Genomic DNA, 21,555 nt, shown 5'->3' on the forward strand with positions numbered 1-21,555 from the left:
AATGATTTCAATTCAATTAATCTTAATTATTCCTACAGATGGCCAAAGAAGCGAACGAGGGTTCGAAGCTCTGCGTGGAACGGATAAAGCAGCTGCTAGACTTGGAGAGCGCGCCGCCCGACCGCCGCTGATGACGCTGCTGCGGCACCTGCCTCGACACGGTGTAGTGCCAGCCTTATCGTTTACTAGAGGTTAAAGAAGGACAACATCTGATCACCATTGGTGCGTACTATATTTTGGATCGGGGCTAGTTGAAAAGTGGCCGATCATTCAGTGACTCTCTTGTTTATAGGCGCTTGTGACACTGCTCCATACTTCGGAATGACGTCCGTTGATGCTGCGATTTTACTTACTGTACAATTTCGATTTGATTGAAAAAATCGCATAACTAACAGATTGGCTCGAAAATGCGTTGCGCGCCGCATGGTATGCTATTATAGCGAGCTCCACAGCGTACACATTTTTGTACTAGTAGATACGATTCGTCGCGCGTCGCAGTTCGGACGAAGATACGAAACTATGGGAACACCGTACCGTCGTGGTTGAACGGCATGCGAAGTCTATGCCCCATAGACATAGAGAACTTTTGTCTTACGCTAGTACTGATAGTGACTTCCGGTTAGTACTAGCATCCAAAAGTGAGATGTATAAGTATAGTTTTCTTTGCCCATTACTGACGGAAAAGTTGTCAGCCAGAGAAGACGCGGGCGCTTATTTCAGTTGTGTCAACTTTTGGGCGAATCAACTTTTTGACTGACAGTTTAGCGTTTCTGACGTGACTCAATGAGCGCATTAGTGCAGTGAAAACGATTACAATAATTTCATAATGCAGAGATTGTGAAGCGTGCATCTAAAATAATAAACGTCTGTTCAAAATGTGTGAAATCCCATTGCAGTACTATTTTTAAAAACAACACAGGGTTGTAAAGAGAAATACATACCTATTCGGAATTACTATTTATGAATCGATTGCTCTTGTTCCGAACAGATGATTGTATTGTAATACTTATGTGCACTTCGGTTATTAAATAATGCTCAAAAAAAGTAGTAACAGTCAAATCTCTACAAACAGTCGTCCGCACTTATATCTCTTGAATACTATTAATATTGGCTACCTATTCTAAAATTATAATCGTGCCTGTTGTGTGTATTTTTAGTAATTATCCAATTCATGCAAAATACTTTTAACGACGTTTTTTTTTAATTTTTTGGCAATCGCCAATCAAAACTATGTGTGTAAATATATTTTTTTTTATTAAAAAGTCCTAATTTATGTTTATTATTTATCCAAGCGTTAAAAGTGCTTTAATATATCGAATCACAAGTAATTGTAAGTAACTGTCTATAACGCGGTTTGTGTATTTGTAAATACAATTGTAAAATACTTTTTATCGAACGCTTCACAGTATTAGGGTGCAGTTAGACAGTGCGATAACTTGCAAGAATCTTTAGGTTCCAGTCTATAGAACCCGAACATTGTACCTATGTATCTCGATAAAAAAAGAGTGATCAGGCAGGCAAGTATGGTCGCGCGATAAATGATAAAACATCAGACCGTCCCTATCGCACTGTTTCTAAGTTCGATGGGGTCGGCCTGATATTTTATCATTTATCGCGCGACCATGCTTGTCTGTCTGAATCTGAAGTGAAGTCAACCTTAAGGATTCATCTCTTTCTGATTAAGGAAGCAATGACATCATAGAAATATAAGTAATGACCGATAAACTAATGTAAAAGTTATTGCACTGTCTATGAGAGCCTTTAGAGTTAACTAAGCAGTGATTTTAAACGCCTTAATGATTTGGCAAAGCTTCTACTATAAAATAATCATCTCATTTTCCGTGTTATTTTAATATTTTTTATATAATCGTTGTCTCGGGTGCTGTGAAAGGAGATTTCATGTGTTGATTTTATTAAACTTATTAACTCTTTCGCATATAACTCATCAAATCGCTAGGCCGGTTTTCACTATGTGCAGTAAAAAATTGTAACCGTGCAAACATTTTGTGTCAGCAAAATATCTGTTGAAATATTGTTGTTTGTTGCAGTGAAAAATAATGTTTGCAAACTTTCGTTGGAAGTTTGATGACGTTTAATATTTTTATTGGATTGTTAAATTAATTTATAACTTTTATAAGTGTTTGAATTTGAACTTTTTCGTTTTATGGATTTGAAATTCTATTCTAGTCGGTAAAGTAAATTTTGAAATGCTCAATATTTTTGATAAAGTTTTCTCGGATAATGGTTGACAATTTCAGAATAGTAATGATAAGGCTTTGAACAAATATATCAGATTGTATAAGCCTCATCGTGATGCATGTTTTTACTTTTCTAAAAACATTAAAGTCAGCAGCAGCACACCTAAAATCAGAGTCTTTGAGAGTCAACTACTACCTATTTTTTTTTTCTTATGCGAACATACAAGGTGCTCGCGAGGAACCCATATAACTTTAACGGCATATTCTTGGTCACATTTTAAGACTAAAATGTCATATAAACTTTTCTAGATTTCGTCTAGTTTCAGAGTTATTGCCAATAAAAAAAAAAACATTTCGGTATTGTTACTCAGTAGAAAAGGTCTTCTTAACGGCGCTGATGCGCAATTGTGGAGCATAGTCTCACAGTAGTCATTGATAGATGTCAAAATGTGACAAGAAAAACTTCCAAAAAATTTGGTTTTTAGAAAAATTTATTAAGGAACTCATTATAATTGCCAACTTTATGCATAAAAATTGCTTTTTATGTGAAAAAAAGTTGAAAAAAAAAACAAAAATTTTTTTTTTTGCGAAAAATTTTAAAATTCATATAACATTTTTTCTTTTTTTTGGCCTCAGAAACGCGTGGTTCAAGTTATGCGGGTTCCTCGCGAGCACCTTGTATAGAGACTCATTATGGCTTATTTTTTAATTGGTCGATTGGATCTATTTCATTTCTCCTGAAGATCTATTGAGCTACAAAAAATACCTACTGTGTCACTGGAAAGTGAATTAAAAAAAATTATACAGGAAACCTGTAAAGACATATCAAATACAAAAAAATAGCCCAGTCAATGCTGATTTACCTTCTTTGCCTTAGAATTTCTGCTAGATTCCTTGTAGTAGTTCTAGTAAATAATTACTATAATTAAAACACGAAAACTGTGGTTTCAGAAAGCAGAATTTCCTTCCTTGGTCTTCGTCTGTGACCTTAAATGAGCATTTGTATGTTTATTCTGATCATAACTATCATACGTAATATTTGCTATTTATTTATTACTTTGGGGATATCTTAACATTGAACGCGCATTATTTTGATATTACGCGCTGAGCTGCAATCAAAACTTGGACACCCATGGTCATCTTACTCTTGGACCGCCACAACTATTTTATACATAGGTAATTATTAATTATACACATTATATTAGTGCATTATGATTGTACTATGGTCAATAATTGTATACTATGACCTATGTCGACTATGGAAGACAGTGGCGTTCAAAGGGTCGCTCAAGATCAACGTCATCTTTTTAAATATGAATCTGCTGTAATTCGAACTTTTTTTTAAATCGGAAGTTGTTTTATGTACCTTACTAAATTGTGTTATTTTTTATACTAATATTTTAAATCTTTACTTGATGTCAATAGTGTAAGTTACTGATAAGTTATTTAACTTTGTCATAAGTACGTATGTAACGTATACGGTACTTTAATTATTGTTCGTTGTTAAAAATAATTGCTTTAAATGTCATATTTACTGATTGTGAAAATTATTGAAATGTCAATGCAATATTTAACAATATCTGTGATAGTGAATAGCTGCTTTGAAAGCATTATTGTCAGTATTCTATGCACGAATAAAATAAGAATACACAATTAACTGTATTATATTTGTTTGTGTACGAGATTGTAAAAAACTATTTAACAATATTTTTGTAGAATAAAATGAGTAAGCGATATTGTTGACTAAAGAAATTCATTGTATCGAAATGAATCCAATATTTAAAAATTTTAAACCACCGGCCTTAACAAGGAAATGAAAGTATAGGTAAAATAATTGAAATAGATTATGACCAAGCTGTTAAGTCCAAAGTAGAAACTAGTCACTGATATCATACAATGTCTTATGCTAACAACAATAAACTCAAAAGTATTTCGAATATAAATTAAAGCTAATGATGTTTGTTTCATTATTTTCCATGTTAATTTACCCTAACTACCTACCTACTTTATACTCTACTCTGCTCACAAATATTTCGCGCTAAACACTCTACCGCCTTACAATAAAGGCGTATTCAAATATGTATATGATGATGATTGTACAAAACATGGTCGTGCTTAGCAATGGATTCCCGTCAACTTATCAAGAAGACTTAGCGGCTATCTATGCAGCTCTTTAAATTGGTAGGTACAACCTAGCCGTGTATCTACTCTGATACCCAAGTCTGACATCATTATTTATTTGCAGCTCAGACACTTCACGGACCCTTAGGTGCAGAAATAAAAGCCCAACAATATGTTAATCAGGTTTATTACACTAATCCTAAGGTAGTAGTGAACATGATATCCAACAAATAGGTCACAGAACAGACATCCATTACTCAGATAGGTAAATTGACTTTTTGGTAAACATGTCTAACCAGTATAAAATAATTTACAGACACTAAAATTTCATCAAGTTTAAAATCAGTAATGTATAACAGAGCAAAAATTTCAAAACAAATCAACAAGGGATTAAAATTAATGAACATTGTTGCCGTGCAATAAAAACTAAAAAAAAAAGGTTTTTTTTAATAAGATCTTGGTTTAGTACTTATATAATATCAAGGTATGTTCCCAGTACAAATGCATTTAGGATAAAACAATATCGCGAGGTAAACCAGATACAGGGATACTGTTGGGAACCAATACGGAAACTCCTTATACCTTACACTTACTTAGATTTTAAGTATTTCGAAATTACACTTGTATGCCATCAGCTTAGTTAACAGAATGCCTAGAGCCAAGAATAACCTATATTTTACACATTCAAACAATGAAAACTTAATTACAACTGCAAAGGTTTTAATAATAGTTGGGCGCTAATGATTGATATAACCTAATAAATTGTCATTAGCCGGGTCCTCACTTAGTGAGGCATATTGCCGCGCGTCGTGCCTCGCAATGTGTGGACCCAGCTAAATCATAAATGAAACATTTTGTACAAATTTTATATTTAATGAAATGATTTATGTTATGTTGCAGCAACAGTATTTTTATAGAATTATAAAAATTGTAATGTGATATAATCAGACATCGGACGGATTTGCGACATTCTTAGTGACTTACGTCATTTTAATGACTTTTAGTATGAGATGACGCACAAAAATCCGATCTCTGGATATAATAACAAACATTAAAAGGGTTGGTTGCACCAACTGTTACCGAATTTAGCGTTCGCAATTTTTTTTTATGGAAATTTCCATAGACTTCTGCTGAGTGACGTTAAAGTGTCTGTTAACTATGGTTGGTGCAACTGACCCTAAGATGTAATATAACAGAAAATTAAGTTATACCAAGCATTTCACCTATAGTCACTATTAACTCTAAATTGCAAACATTAGACCAACAACATGCTTGAACTTATCGATAATATGTTCTGTACAATATATGACATTGAAATTAGAGTTGTATCAGTCATAATTATCTATTGTTTTATGGCCTCAAATTCCACAACCACTTTCTTAAGTCCATCTATTACATATATATTGCAACCAACATAGTAACTTTGCCCTGAAACTGTTACCCTATATTCTTGTGGATGCCAATTGTTAGCAAATATTCGAATATTTATACGATATATGAAGTTATGGTAGGGTCAATCCAAAAGGCCAGAAAAGACATTAGTAACCTTTTATAAGACATTCTACTAATTTAAATACATAAAAATACCTGAGAAATTTAGAGTTCTTATAGGGGTCAAAAAACACCCTGTTGTGTTATAAGTTAAATATATTATTACATTGTACACAATGCTAAAACATGTTTTTTTTCCCCTCACTAGCTCGGAAACACGTGTTTTGTCCTTTAATACCAGCGGGTAAAAACGCGTTTTATCCACTAGTGGGTAAAGTAATTTGACCTTGAATAAAGTCAAATTAACGGCTTTAAAATTAATAAAAGTAGGTGAATCTAGTAATAAAGATGATTTACCACCTGTGGAACTACTGGAAGCAGTGATAAACGCATTTTTTGCGTTGTAGTTTCCTCGCTGTAGTGGGGGGAAAAGTTTTGTGTTACACTCGGGTGCAAATGTATTTTACTTCTCGTGTGTTAAAAAACTCGCAAGTTCAGGATTCTATTCTCGAACCACTCGCTTCGCTCGTGGTTCAACCATAGAATCCTTTCACTTGCTCGTTTTTCAATTCCACACTCGGCGTTAAAATACAACTTTGCCCCCTTGTATAACAAATAACTATTAATGACTATGGAGTTAGCATGTTTTAAATATTTAAATATTGCTAGTAAGAAATTTAATATTATGCTAAAACTTAAGTTCTATAATCAGTAAAATTGAACCAGCCTTTTTTCATGTTTACAATATTCAAAGATTAATTTATTTATAAAAATGTATGTTTTTGTTTCCTTATGCTTTAAGTAAAAAAATGAATAAATTAAGGTTTTTTTTGTACAGTTACACAAATACACAAGAAACAAACTACACACACAGAGAATGAAAAATAATTATTTCTAGAATTTCAATGTACAAGTTAATTAATAGCATGTAGTCTGCAATACCGAAATCTTTAACAAGCACTCATTTTCATTTCAAATTTATTTATATTTAGCAATGAAAAGACTCAATCTGAATGTACCTTTTTCACATGAGTCACATCCAATATGTAACAATAATTTAGCATAATATTATTTATTTATTTTATTTCCGTTCCATAACTAGCATTGTCAAAAATACATGTCAAGATGTGTAGTCTTTACTAATGCTAAATAACAAGACAAAAGTATAATCCAAAATATTGAGACCCAGACCTATTAAACTTATATTGACCGGGATATAGACACTTGAAATTATATATCCCAGTCAATATAAGTCTAATGAAAAAACCGTGAATCATTCAAATGACCTATTAGAATAAGCCGCATACATTTAATTGCTACCTATGTACAGTAAATATCTATACATGGGCTGAAATAAGTATTTTTGAAGGCTAGTAAAATTTCCTGATATACACCTGTCTTATTGGTTTCACACACAGGCAAAGTTACATTTGTAGGCCTTTGGCTTAACATTAATTTATGACTTTCTGTATACTTAGTGCTAATACTTGACCACACCGCACCAAGGTAAACCACTATCCTGCAAGAGAGGTATCTTTTTCTCACTCTCACTTATGTGAAAAAATTACAAGGTGGCAGTGCGGTGTAGCCAAGTCTTAGCTACTTTAGTGAGCGACTTATGTTTTATACAAATGTTGTATCACTTTGCTTTACAATTATGACCAGTTATCCTTTATATGATGATTTCTTGCTCTGTATCAGGTAGCGGATACTTCTTACAGTCAAATTGGTATCAGATGTTACTTTAAAACCTTTGATGCAGCAATTAGTGCCACTCTCAAGTAACCACGTGTCATAGGAGGACTTTTGAACCCTACACTGCAGTGAACATATCTAGGCGATATTATGATTAGCACAGGAATAGGAATAGAATCATAGTCCACAAACTTTTAGTCCCAAATTTGTGCAAGTTCAATAAATTAATTGGTTAAAATGAATTAAGACTCCAAATTATAGAAATGTAACAACCAAAACTCCTTTCCAATGTTTACATTCTGTGAATATCCAGCATCACAAGAAGAAATTTGAATGATTTTGGAATATGTTGACATATTTTGAATACCTAGTTATTTTTGAGAACACAGCTAGCATATCTTGGTGAATTTGTAGTCGAGTTATTTATCAATATTGCCATGGCTCATAGCATTTTTATCAGTACTGAAATAGTACATTACGATACAAGTGCGAAAAAAAGGACGACACGAGTTACGAATTTCCTTTTCACACGTGTATCGTACGAAACTTCGGAAGTCGTCAATGTCGGAATCGTCAGGTCGAATCTTAGGATGGCCATCAGTACTGAAAAACATTCAGTACTGATGGCCATGCGAAGTTTCGACCTGACATATAATGATCCACTTCTCGCACTAGTGCGTAAAAAAACACCATCTGTACTGAAAAGTACAGTTATGGTATTGAACACCCACAAACACTGTAGAGACAAATAAATAAGCAACATTTAGTAATAATTCAACTGTAAGAAGCCTGCCATAGCCATATTCATCATCCAATGGAAATTTCAGAGCTTTTTGTACATACCGAGTTTCACATACTCGCTCAGTCATGCCCGTTCGTTTTGGCATGTGGCACAGTCCCGTTTGAGAGGGGAGCGCTCTGAGGTTGTCTAATGGTCTTCTGTAACACATGTGCATCTGCCGGCTCTATCCTCTTGTAGTAGTGCTCTTTCGTCTCCACAATTTCAAAGCCAAACTTCTTGTAAAAATCTATTGCACCCTCATTGTTAACTTGAACATGTCTGAAAAAGTGAGTTATCCAATAAAAATCAATGATCTTAAAATTGGCCATAAAAAAAAGTTTAAACGAAGTACTATTCTCATTAAATTATTATTTGTAACACACTCAAGAATATTCCAAGACAATTTTTTTACATCTAAATCTAGTATGGGACAGATATAAACAGCACTTATTTACTTAATGAAAGAAGGTATTACATTTTTATAGATTCCTTCCTATAAATAAAATGGATCAATATGTATAAGATGGTTAAGGTTATGTAGATGTAACAGTAATCTCTATATAATACATACAAACATAACCTTCAATTATGTTATAAGACATTCTTAGATACTTCAGACATAGCATAGTATGCTTCCTTCAGAATCCATCTAGATAAGTAAACTAATCGGTAATGTAAATAGAGCTTGAATAGAGTGTACTTACAAGAAAATGCTGTCAAAATTGCCCTCTTGTTCAACATATTTGAGCACATGTTCCACCATAAGAGTCCCAATGCCCAATCTTCTGTATGGGTACAGGCACCCTAGCGTCATTATGTACAATCTCCGGGAGTTCTCCGACGTGTCTATCCTACAGCACACTGCGCCCACCACGATATCATTGTAGTAAACCAGCTTCGCCAGTTCACCTGCCTCCAATACATCCTTGTAGAACTTATCGTTGTATGACACGGGGAATACAACTGTGTTTAGCTTTTTTAGTTGCTTTATATTGTGAGGCGTCACATCGCCTAGTTCTATTTTAGCTCTGAAAAGCAAAGGTAATCTTTTATAGCAGATATGAGGGATTGAAATCAGACATACCTATTCCAAACCAAAATCTCTTATCTATATGGTGACAAAGATATATGATGGAGTAAACATGTTCACACTTAGATAGCACATTTACCTAGTCATTTTTATAACTATTCTATATTATACACTAAAAATTTAAAAACTAATCTAACACAGTTATATCACACGGAGATCACTCCCGCCATCTACTACTCTCCGAACAATCGTGCCACTGAAGAGTTTTTTTTAAGTCTTAAACCCGAACACGATAGTAAAATCAGTATACATTATTATAAGTAATGTATTTATTAATTATAAGTATTTAATTATTCTATAAATTATAGCAATTACAATATCATTCATTGCTTTCTATATGTGAAAAAAATACAATTATGCCTATAACCAAACACGAAAAGTTTTAAAAACTCCTGAAATACGCCTTTGTGTTTTTTTTTAATATTGCCATTACTCAAAATCAAAAAACTACTACAAATCTAAGGGCTTAATCGTGCATACCAAATTTTAGTAGAGCGGGTACAAACCATAGACAGATTAACATGGCGCCAAGATTCGAATGGTTTTCACATTCTTTTGTTTGAATTCGAATGTCAACTCGTGTCGTGTTTTCAGTCGGGAAACATAAATATTTCTGTTTCAAAACTAAAATTTACTAAAATGTTGCTAAATAAATTGAACTGTGTTCAAACGAATATAATCTTCAACCTATGTCAGAAGAAAATATGTTCGTCGTTTGTCCGAATGCAATCTGTGAAGACTCAAGAAATGCCCAGTAAATTAGATAATCCTGAAGTCCAGATAGATTCTGCTAATGAGACGGTTACGGATATATATCCAGCTCCACGAGTTGTTCCTATGGTTGTATCGAGGACGAATACTGAAGTTTTATCCTTCGATCACGTACCTGGCCCCAAAGCCTTGAAATACTTTTCCAACTTTCGTCAATATTCTTTCCAGATTGGAACGCAGTTGACTGCTGGGCTCCTGACTTTAGCATTTAACATAAGTAAAATATTGCCAATTTTATATATTAACATTATATTTTATTTGACATTTGCCTAAACTGTCTGCATTATCTTTGTGCATATTATTCAAATTAACTTGAGATTTTTTATGGCACGGAGAATTACATTTTCTAAGCACTGTGCACGTATCTACGATGGTCGATAAATGTTTTTTTTATAATAAAGTAAACTTGGATAAAGATAACTTGATGCCTAGATCTCAAGGCTGTTGCTAGTCAATTTGATATATATGGCGGACGAGGGAACCTGTAATCCCTTGTATTTTTTCAGGTAACTATATAAACTTGAAAAACCCTTTCACAAACATGTCCGCGCTTTTCGACGAGTACGGGCCGGTGGTGCGTTTCGTAAGCCCTGTTGGGGCCGACATAGTGTTTGTGAACCACCCTGATCACATACAGAAGGTTTTCGCAATGGAGGGGGAATACCCTGTGAGGTCGGCGCTTGACTCTCTGGACAAGTATCGTTCCGAAAAACACAGCATTTTAGGACTGTATTCTATGTTAGTAACCGAATCTTAAGTTATCATATCACGTCAGATTCCTCCCGAGTCCCAAAAGCATTTGTTTTTAGGTGTTTGAATTTGAACCTCTTTGTACTAAGTTCAAAATAAGTTTTGGAATTATGAGCAAAAATTTGTTGGTATGGTACTCTGCTACAAAGTTTTCTTCTACGGTACTTTCAAAACTCAAAAATATCTTTATTCATGTACTAACTATAGTGTGAATTTTCTGAGATGAACTTTTCGCTTTAGCCGTAATCTGTTAAACAAAGGCCTTTGTTTCTATTATTCACGGCAGCTAGCTCCCGTTTAAACGGCACGTGCTATAGTCTCAGTGTAATTAATAAGCCACTATCATGATAGTAATAAGGTTCAAATCCATAAAAAGACCTTTCGGAGATAACACGTTTTGTCATCTTCAAAAAAAGTTACCTGCATACTGCAAACTGTTTAATAAATTTGAACCTTATTGCTATCATGATAGTTGCTTTTTAACTACACTGAGACTTTAGCACGTGCTGTGGAAACGGGAGCTAGCCGCCGGGAATAATAGAAACAAAGGCCTTTGTTTAACAGATTACGGCTAAAGCGAAAAGTTCATCTCAGAAAATTCATACTATACAAGCTCCCTAACTACTGCCTAATTACAAGCTCTTATGAATAGTTCATTACATATACAGGATGATTCATGAGTCGTGAGCAGGAGTGAACAGGGTACTGGGGAGGGTCACGCTGAGCAACTATCATAATGGGGCAACACTGAATTGTGATTATTTTTCTTAACTATGACTTAATTGATAGCTAATTATCAATTACGTTCTAATTATGACTTAATTGATGATTAACTATCAATTAAGTCATAGTTAAGAAAGAAAAAAAATCACAATTTAGTGTTGACCCATTATGAAAGTTGCTCAGTGTTACCCTCCCCAGTACCCTGTTCACTCCTGCTCACGACTCATGAATCACCCTGTATATTATGATCTTAATCTAGCCTAATTATCAGAGCAATTTATTGTTATAATTAGTTTTTACTAAATATTTAACAATAATGATTGCTTCAGCTTATTGGGAACCTTCCGATGTTCTGTATTTACCTACATCTGAAGTATGATTCGTCTACTGAAATCTACAAACTATATGACTCAGTGTGATTTTATAATTTACTAGCGTAAATAAGATGCCTATAAACTCTATTACTCCGTACCCTTTTCGCAGGAGAGGTGAAGATTGGGCCCAAAGAAGGTCCCTAGTATGTGCGCCGCTGCACACAACTGTGTCCCAAAACATGCAAAGTCTGAAGGAAGTGTGCGACTTACTCTCAAGGAAGATTTACACGCATAGGAACCATCAGGACGAACTGAAGACGGATCTGTATAAGGAGCTGCATAAGTGGGCGTATGATTGTATGGGTACGTATTGTATTGTATTTCTTCTCCTTTTTAGTACGTTTTATGGTGCTCTCACACTGGGCTGTTATACCTAAATATTATAACATTCACTACAGCCCAGTGTGGGAGCACCATTACTACCATTGGAAGTTGTACTCGTTTTGTATTCTTCTACCATTCCCCAATTTAAAATACCTTTATGCTTCGATAAATAAAAATTAGGGCTGTGATATTTTTATTTAGTTTTCACGACTTGGCTTCACGCAAAAAAGTTCTAGGGATATGCCTAAACTTTAACATATGAATCAAATTGAATTTCATCAACTTCGGTTCTGTACTACAAGTATAAAGAATTAAAGAATCAGCGTATAGCTAAGTATAGCTATCCCTTTCGCTCTTCTGTAACAGCGCAGAGGTAGACTGCTTTTCGGTCGCCAAGTAGCGTCAACATAGATATAGGAAAATGCTAAAACGGAAAGGAGCCCCCCTTTCAACCATTGAGTAATTATTACTTCGTATAGAGGAGCTATAGCAAACAACGAACGTGTCACAGCCTGTAAGCTGAAGGCGGGGCGAGGGGGCGGGGTGTGAACCAATGGCCTGCTTCCGTAACGTCGCAAGCGCTACGATTTTACTCGGCGCTTACGACGTTTCGGTCGCGATGATGAGCCCGTCATAGAGTGCATAGATTAGAAGTCATAGTATAGAAGTGACATGGGTTTACATTGGGCATTTTTTAAATTTATGACTCTCAATTAGCGTGAGTTCTTAACAAAAAACATAAATCGCTGTTAGTTTTGTAACGACAATCAAGCTTGAAATCTGTATTTAAAACCAAACTTTTTTCACGTTCTGAATTTAGATTATAGCTTAGTATAATTTACATAATTAAAACAAAAACGATGTTTTTATTGAAATTCCATGCTTAATTATCGTTGCAAAACTGACAGCGATTTAACTTTTTTTTAACAACTGTGAGTCCCAATTTTTTTTAATGCCTACAATAAAGCTGCATACGGACTGAGCGTACATGTGTACACGTAGCCGCAACTGAATATTAGTTATTTATGTGACATTTGCATAATGGTAGGCATTAAAAAATGAGTGTTGTTTTTGTTGTGTTAATAAGATAACATGAGTGTTTTAATGCCTAATTATGTATAGTCGCATACATAACTTTATCTACATCCATGTATGTATGGGCGCGGGCTTATCGTCCCATAGAAAATTTGAATTTCGCGCGTTTTTATACTCTCATAATTTGCTTGACCGTCTACCTACCCAAATTCATTAAGGCAGGTTAGATACTGCATTTAAATTTACATACTCACATGAAATTCGACACGCGTATTGAGAATCTGTTATAAATGGACATGTCGGAAAACTGTGCAATTCTGACAATAATAATTAAATAACCTTTTTTGCGTCGATAAATAATAAATTTAATGTATGATAGGAAACGTGAACTAACTTGCGATATTGTCACGTCTGCTTTAGTTGCATTTTTTAGTCTTTGGTTTTAACGAAACATGGCCGCCGCAACATGGCGCATCGGCATGAGTTTATATTGATTCATTTTTTTTAAAGTAAAACGCGTGTTTAAACAAAAATGCAGTAAACCTACGTATGAAAAGTCACTCCTTGGCTTTTGTTAGATTTTCCTGAGCAGTTTGTACGGTACCTCACTACACATGACGGCATTATTTAGACGAAATATTTTTCATTGCGATACGTCAATCTACCTCAGCCGTTCGGCACATACAGACTAAACGCGTTTGTGCCGATTGGCTCTAAGTGTTGTTACACAAAATCAAGATGAGGTGCCCTCTCTAGTTAACATAATTACTCAAAGCTTTCAACTTGGGAATTTTATTAGTTAAATATACAAGTGTTGGCGAGCTGGCTTTGCCCAACAGACAGATCCCTTGCAAACCACCGTCTCCGTAAGGTTGGTACGTCTTTCGTCGGGAACTGTACACGTTTTTATAACAAAGTACCAACCGATACAGTGGATTTGCCATTTGACAAATTTAAGGCACGCATTAAGCGTTTGTTGTTATGTAAGGCGTACTACACTGTGAAGGATTTTATAGATGATAGGGATGCCTTTAAGGTGGTTGCTTGTCAATAGATGAATGAAGTCGTATATATTTTTTCATTTTCTCTGCATTGTGTAATTAAGCATACTAGTGTTCAATTGACGTATGAGAACATATTCTCGTCTGATTATATTGTTTTTATTTAAGTTTAGTTGTGGACACTTGGAGACCTTATACATCTCCAAGATTATGTGTTTAATGTTTAATGTTTATCTTACTTTAATTTTATTGTATAAATCTATATTTCCTTCCTTTGTAACATACGAGCACAGAATATAGTGTCTTACAGCTATGTTTTATTATTTGAATATTTAATTTAGCCTGGCAGCTTGAACATGTCATGCACACTTAAAAGTCTTTGCTGCGGTGGCGTCGTTGATCGGGTCGCCACCTTCCCGAATAAAGGTTGAGGGAGGCGATGGCTGAGATACGCGTCATACTCGTGAACGGGTGCCGTCTGTGAAGACCGGTCTGTTTAAGCTTACTGGGGCTGTTATAACTTAGTAACTTTAATTCTAATTTTTATTAAATTAGGACACTTTGTTCGGTTGTCGTTTGTTTCCTTTCTTTTAGTGAATATTTTAAATATATGATTTTGACTCATGGAGACCATATACATCTCTAAGGAGAATTAGATTAAGTAGATATACATTTTATTTTTAGTTGTGACATTTAGAGTCATTTGCACCTCTAAAGTAATTTTAGACTTTTTTTTTTGTATTTGTACTTTTATATTAAAATTTAGTGTAGTTCTTGGTTGTAATTCGACATTTAGAGACCTTCTACATCTCTAATTAATTGTATAGAGTTAACTTTAGTTAGAACTTAGAATTAGTATATAATAGTATCAATTGTAATTTCAACTCAATTTTAAATATTTTTTTAAATACCTATGTACATGTGACGTGTAAAAGTGCCCCTGTGGCCTATTTGCTGAATAAATTATTTTGATTTTGATTTTGATTTTGAAAAACTTTGGAGCCCTTATTCCGCTCTATGGCCTCTTCAATATGTTTAGTATTAAATTGGCGCATATCGCGGGTGAGGGACTTAGAGATCTGCTTGTTGAGCTGCCGGTATAAAGTCGCGTCAGCTGAAGATTGTAGAACCAAAGGGCAATGGAGAGGGCTATGCTAGGAGTCTCTTTGCGAGATCGTATCAGAAATGAGACCATCCGCAACACAACCAAAGTAACCGATATAGCCCTCCGAATCGCTAAACTTAAGTGGCAGTGGGCGGGGCACATTGCACGTAGAACCGATGGCCGTTGGGGCGGAAAGGTTCTCGAGTGGCGACCGTGTACCGGAAGGCGAAGCGTGAGTAGGCCCCCAACAAGGTGGACTGATGACCTGGTGAAGGTCGCAGGAGTCCGCTGGATGCGGGTGGCGCAGGACAGGTCATTGTGGCAATCTTTGGGGGAGGCCTATGTCCAGCAGTGGACGTCTTTCGGCTGATATGATGATGATGATGATACAAGTGTTATTAACTAGATTTATCGAAAAAAAATGTCCATTAAGAACAACTCAGTCAAAAAAATCTTTAAAATCGAGGTTCCGCTCTCGACTTTTTCCTTCTTCAAAACTTAATCAGTCGGAACGAAATTTTAGACTCGGAGAAACAATGAAATAATCTATGTCGGACCGTTTAGTTTTTTTGGTTAACTAATCTTGAGTATCACACCTTTTTTTGCACCACAATGAAAAAGGCCGTTTTTGGAAATTTTTGATTGGCTCGTCTTTAAAAAGCAGAATATCAAAAAAATCAAAACGGTCCGACACAGAAAAAATCATTGCTCTATCTTCAAAAACCAGGGAGGAAATAGTCGAGAGCGTTTGTATGGAGAATTATTGACCCCTACCGTATCGTCTTAATTTTATGCTCTGAGCGTCAATACTTCGGCTAGAGGCCGGCTGAACAGTTATTCTCGCGTATATAATTAACAGACTAGACAAGTGGCTTTTAAATAATAAGATAGTGACATGACTTTGCTAACTATAAATCATGAGACACTGTGTGACATAGGCTCATCAGCTGAATAGCTGCTCGCCTATAATTGAATAATAATAATAATAGCCCCCAGGGCAGCTTGTGGCGAGCTGAATGGGAAGTGGCGTCCCTTGGGTCCCATGCCCCCGAGAGTCGGTCAGGCCCCTCCCTCCGGCTTGCCTTCATTGGCCGGCCGGAGTGAACACTGAGCAGGGGTCGCAGGACTCTCACCTCTGGCTTGCCTTAACCGGCCGTCCAGAGTGGGGTGCCAGAGCTATATGCTTGCAGGGTGGAAGTGAAATATGCATAAGACGCGAGTTGGCACAGTGGCTGTTTCGTACAGACTGGGTAGAAAGCGACGCACACCTCTCCACACCTTGAGCCGCTCACGCGATGTTGTCCCCTTGTCGCTCCGTGCGAGCGGCCGTTTTCGGGGACCCATATAGTGAGTTGGCGAGTCACCACCTGCCTATTTTGTCATGTTTTGTAACATATGAGCAAGGCAGGTGCCATAGTTTTTCCGATAGCACTGGTTACCAATCCACTAGCAACTCAACCTAATAGCCCGGTTTCTCTGTGTACATTTTCTTACAATAGTTCTACACTAACCGGGGCTTGTCCTTGGGTGCATTACTATAGTGCGGACAGGGATAATCGCCGGTTAGTGTCACATTACATTTAGATTAAACTGTTCTAAAGGGCCTCTGCGCTGTTGGCTTCGGCCCCACGTATGCCTTACAAAAGTCCGGGACCCCATGGTCCCGAGACATGTAAAGAACAAACATAATAATAATAATTCGCTAAGCATAATAAGGATCTACGATTGTGTTACCCTTTTTAGGTTTGATATTATTTGCCCAAAAGTTCAACATGTTAGAGACGGAAATAATATACAACCAGAACGACGTATCGTGGCTGTACAACAGTTTGGAAAAGGCCACCGACGCCATAGTGAAGTGCGAGTCCGGATTCCATATGTGGAAACTGTTTGGTACCCCTGCCTGGTATTCTTTGAGGAAGCATTGTGATATTATAGATGGGTAAGACTTTTGAATACTACAAAAGTTCGTAAAAGAGCGTAGTCTCTAATCCAGCCAGTAATAGAAACCTATGTACAGAATTCACTTTTTATTAGTAGTGTGGTCAGTTACTTGCAATATACCCCACTTGTAGCATTCGCAGCAAATACGCGGTCTTGGTGGGCAGACATGTTATTAAAATTATGCATAGGTACTTACAGGTTTTCTGCATCTTTTTATCTTTTTTTAGTTTGATTGGTAAGCATGTGTTGCAAGCAAGAGAAGCGTGCAGCACCGACGACTCTTTCAAAAAAGGTAAGCTTAAATAAATTAATAAGATCGACATAGCAAATATTTTATAACAGTCCGCCATATTTTAGGTATGGAGTCTGTGGCCACGGCGATGATTGTGGACCAGCCTGTGAACGTGGAGGATGTCACCACTGTCTTGATGGATATGTTGCTGATTGGCGTTAATACGGTATGATCCCACTTCTGATACTGGCTCCTGTCAAATACTACCAACTAACTTATAGTAGCGTTCTAAACACGTTCTAGTGTTCTAAAAAACAGTACCTGCTTTCAGTTATTAGACACTTCGGACTTTCGAAGCCACCTAGGCTACAAATATCGTCCGTTCTGACAATGAAAATTGCCGTAGAAACAACGGATTATACAGTTTCAGCTTTAAGAATATTTTAGTTACAGATGTTTTCTTACCCCCTTATTCACAAACGTTCTCTAAAGTTTGTCCCTTTCCGATGTATTGGTGTGATAGAAAGGGACAATAGTTATTTGTTTGTTATACAAGGGGGCAAAGTTGTATTTTAACGCCGAGTGTGGAATTGAAAAACGAGCATGTGAAAGGATTCTATAGTTGAACCACGAGCGAAGCGAGTGGTTCGAGAATAGAAATCCTGAACTTGCGAGTTTTTTAACACACGAGAAATACATTTGCATCCGAGTGTAACACAAAACTTTTCCTCTCACTATAGCGAGGAAACTACAACGCAAAAAATGCGTTTATCACTGCTTCCAGTAGTTCCACAGGTGGTAAATCATCTTTATTAGGTACTAGATTCACCTACTTTTATCAATTTTAGAGCAGTTAATTTGACTTTATTCAAGGTCAAATTACTTTACCCACTAGTGGATAAAATGCGTTTTTACCCGCTGGTATTAAAGGACAAAACACGTGTTTCCAAGCTAGTGAGGGGAAAACGAACTTTATCGGCTTGATAACTTAGATAACGTTTATAAATAAGGGGGTTAGACTTCATACCTTTTGTACTCATCAATAGCTTTGCTAAGTATATGCTGTATATGATGCACTAGTATTTTTAACATTAATTTAAAGATTTCGTCATCATCGTCGTTTCTGCTATACTACCTGGCGAAACACCAACGAGCACAAAACATCCTCGCGCAAGAAGTCGATGCCCTACTGACCAGCTCTATGACAAGCGTTCAGACGCTCAAAGACAACACGCCATACCTCCAAGCGTGTATTAAGGAGACATTGAGGTACCTATCGACGTTTATTTTACAGTCAGCGGCAAAAACATCACACAAGAAGGCTGCATAAATATCTGACACTCTCGCAGGGATAAGATATTTTTGCGACCTTCTTTTTGTGATGTTATTGCCGGTGACTGTACATTTTGCGAGGTGAGTATTTAGGTAGGTGTCGTCTTGGATCGTTCCATTCGTCTTTTGTTAAGTTCTTAAATTCTTCATTCGTCAGTAGACGTCTTTGATATTTTTTTTATCATTTCGATCCCATAGTAAAAGTTACTTATTGAAGGCTTGCTGAAACATAAAATGTCCTTATAAGAATGATAAATATACCTATGAACTATAAATAAGAATATTCGTGTGTCTATACCTAGCGGTGTGAGTAATCTACTTACAATTTTATTAATTTGCTTCTAGATTGGTGCCTCCCATGCCAATAATTTCCAGGATATTGCCAAAGAACATAATATTGGACAAATACAAGTGAGTTGTGTTATAAGGTACAGCGGGACAAATCTCGACGGGGGCAATTGTAACTAATCCATTTTTTCCATTATTACACTATGATGTTGAGTTCTACATGTATCCACTGAACACGCCTACCATATAAAACCGGTGGACAATGCGTGGACACTCTTTTATGTAAAAAATTACATTGTAAAAAATGGAAAAAATTAAATTATCGTTTCAGCATTCCTAAAGGAACTCTAATAATCATGGCGAGCCAAGACACCTGCCGAAAAGAGAGCAACTTCGATGACGCCGATAGGTTTTACCCGGAGAGGTGGCTCAAGGAAGAGTCTCGCGATTACCATGCTTTTGCCTCTATCCCCTTTGGGTATGGAGCCAGAAAATGCCTGGGTCAGAGTATGGCTGAAGCTATGATGTCTTTGCTTACAGTCCAGGTGATTTTTCCGGTTTATATTTTAAGTAGCGATTTAACGTTAGCTATTAGTTAGTCCTCGATTTCGAAATAAAAAGATTGGCGCTCGCAAGAAAGATTGTATTTCCCAAAATTAAGTCTTTTTAACATCAGGAACACCGAAGTCAAAAATTTGCTACTGTATTGTTAATTGTGTCGCTTAGTTTCAAACTTGGGTAAATCCATTCTGATATTGTCTTCGGTTACCGCGATAGTTACTCATGAAATAAAACTATGGAAACGGATTAAATCGCGTATAATGAATTTATAATTCATCTCGACGTTTCGAACACTTTACAGCATTCGTGGTCAACGGGTGACTGAGGAAAAATTACAATGTGCAAAAGCTACTCACATACAAGAAATATTACCGAACCATGACCACAAATAATATAGATTTTTAACGCAGGTTCACACACTATTAATAAAGCTAGTTATACAATATTCAAAAAATTTACCATTACTATGTTAAAAAACAATTAATCAATTAATCTACACAAAATTGACAAAAACAAACTGCAAATGTCCAACACCATTCAACACAAATGCCTCACAGCCTTCGTCGTGCTTGTTCCATTATCAGATGTACTACTGAATCCCAAGCCGGTGGTAAAGTAAAGCCATCTTCTCTATTAAAGTTTGGATATTTCTTGATCTCAATGGCCTCGCGCAACATTCTGGGTATATGCGCTTTTCCCTAGCAAGAACCAGAGGCTTGTCAAACTTTATAGCATGATTGACTTTATCCATAACATGTTCAGAGACTGCAGACCTTTGCCGACATCCGCTATGTATTCCTTCACCCGTGTGGAAATACTTCGTTTCGTCTGTCCCACATATGACAGGCCGCAGGGGATGAATTTAATCATTGTACGCGATTTGATCCGTTTCCATAGTTTTATTTCATAAATCCATTCTGCTTTAAGGTTGAATATATAAAAAAATATAATATAATCTGAAAGATAATCAACCTTATAGCAGAATGGATTTACCCAAGTTTGAAGTTAAGTGACACAATTTTAAGTCCAATGATGAACAAGGCGTTTGAGAAGTTAAAAGACCCCTAAGCATGGAAGGTCACATAATATCTAGAGAACGATACCGTTTTAACTCACAACCGGCACTTAGGATTTGTAGACTAAAGAATTTAATTTTTTCCAGATTTTGAAAAAGTACAAACTCGAATATCACTATGGAGATATCAAGCCGAAGAAACAATTCATTTCCAAACCCAACAAACCACTGAAGATTAGGTTTGTAGATAGAAATAATTAGTAACATGCGTAAGTCTATTTTGTATTGGAATTTACATGTTTAGGTTACTTGTTTTACCATTGATATTGACTTTAGTTTTGCTGCTCAAAAATGTAATATCCATATTGGTCTAAAGAGAAAAGTTTTGATTGTGGAATCATTCTCTGTTTGTTAAAAAGTAGTGAAATAACGAAATAGCTTAAATTTTAAATGTAGGTCCATGATTAACAATGGAAGCTTTAAGCATAACCTATGTAACCTTCGCGGGCACTATGCCCAAGTGTCAAAATGTCCATGGGGACAAAATGCCCAATGGTCAAAATGTCTATGGAGTCAATACGTCCAAAGGGTCAATATGTCCAAGGGTCAAAACGTCCAAGGAGTCAATGTGCCCAAAGAGACAAAATGTCCAAGGGTCAAAACGTCCAAGTAGTCAATACGTCCAAGGGTCAAAATGACCAAGAAGTCAATATGTTAATATAGT

General features: G+C 36.0%; 3 protein-coding genes across 4 annotated transcripts in view; 2 read left to right on the forward strand and 1 right to left on the reverse strand.

Moving 5' to 3' along the window:
* The window catches only part of LOC125235200 (hormone-sensitive lipase), a 52,687-nt gene extending 51,468 nt beyond the window's left edge, over positions 1-1,219 (forward strand). The window contains 1 exon segment of the mRNA XM_048141676.1: positions 39-1,219. Coding sequence (XP_047997633.1) covers positions 39-131 — 93 coding nt within the window. The 3' untranslated portion in view covers positions 132-1,219.
* A 5,213-nt stretch (positions 1,220-6,432) lies between these two features.
* LOC125235132 (probable N-acetyltransferase san) lies at positions 6,433-9,566 on the reverse strand. Its single transcript, XM_048141576.1, has 3 exons — positions 9,456-9,566; positions 8,991-9,314; positions 6,433-8,565 (listed from the first exon to the last, which is right to left on the reverse strand). Exons 1-3 carry the CDS (start codon positions 9,461-9,463, stop codon positions 8,367-8,369), a joined length of 531 nt encoding a protein of 176 aa, XP_047997533.1. The 5' UTR covers positions 9,464-9,566; the 3' UTR covers positions 6,433-8,366.
* A 404-nt stretch (positions 9,567-9,970) lies between these two features.
* LOC125235131 (probable cytochrome P450 301a1, mitochondrial) lies at positions 9,971-21,323 on the forward strand. Of its 2 annotated transcripts, none has more exons than XM_048141573.1 (10): positions 9,971-10,364; positions 10,654-10,885; positions 12,104-12,297; positions 17,203-17,401; positions 17,631-17,695; positions 17,746-17,861; positions 18,738-18,904; positions 19,313-19,378; positions 19,587-19,800; positions 20,979-21,323. In XM_048141573.1, the coding sequence occupies exons 1-10, from the start codon at positions 10,016-10,018 to the stop codon at positions 21,090-21,092; spliced, it is 1,716 nt and encodes a 571-aa protein (XP_047997530.1). In that variant the 5' UTR covers positions 9,971-10,015; the 3' UTR covers positions 21,093-21,323. The 2 variants fall into 2 exon arrangements, with proteins under 2 accessions (XP_047997530.1, XP_047997532.1); XM_048141575.1 differs by having other exon boundaries at positions 17,761-17,861.
* The last annotated feature ends 232 nt before the right edge of the window (positions 21,324-21,555 follow it).

Source organism: Leguminivora glycinivorella, chromosome 17 (genome assembly GCF_023078275.1).
Source record: "Leguminivora glycinivorella isolate SPB_JAAS2020 chromosome 17, LegGlyc_1.1, whole genome shotgun sequence".
In the NCBI taxonomy this organism is placed as follows: Eukaryota; Metazoa; Arthropoda; class Insecta; order Lepidoptera; family Tortricidae; genus Leguminivora; species Leguminivora glycinivorella.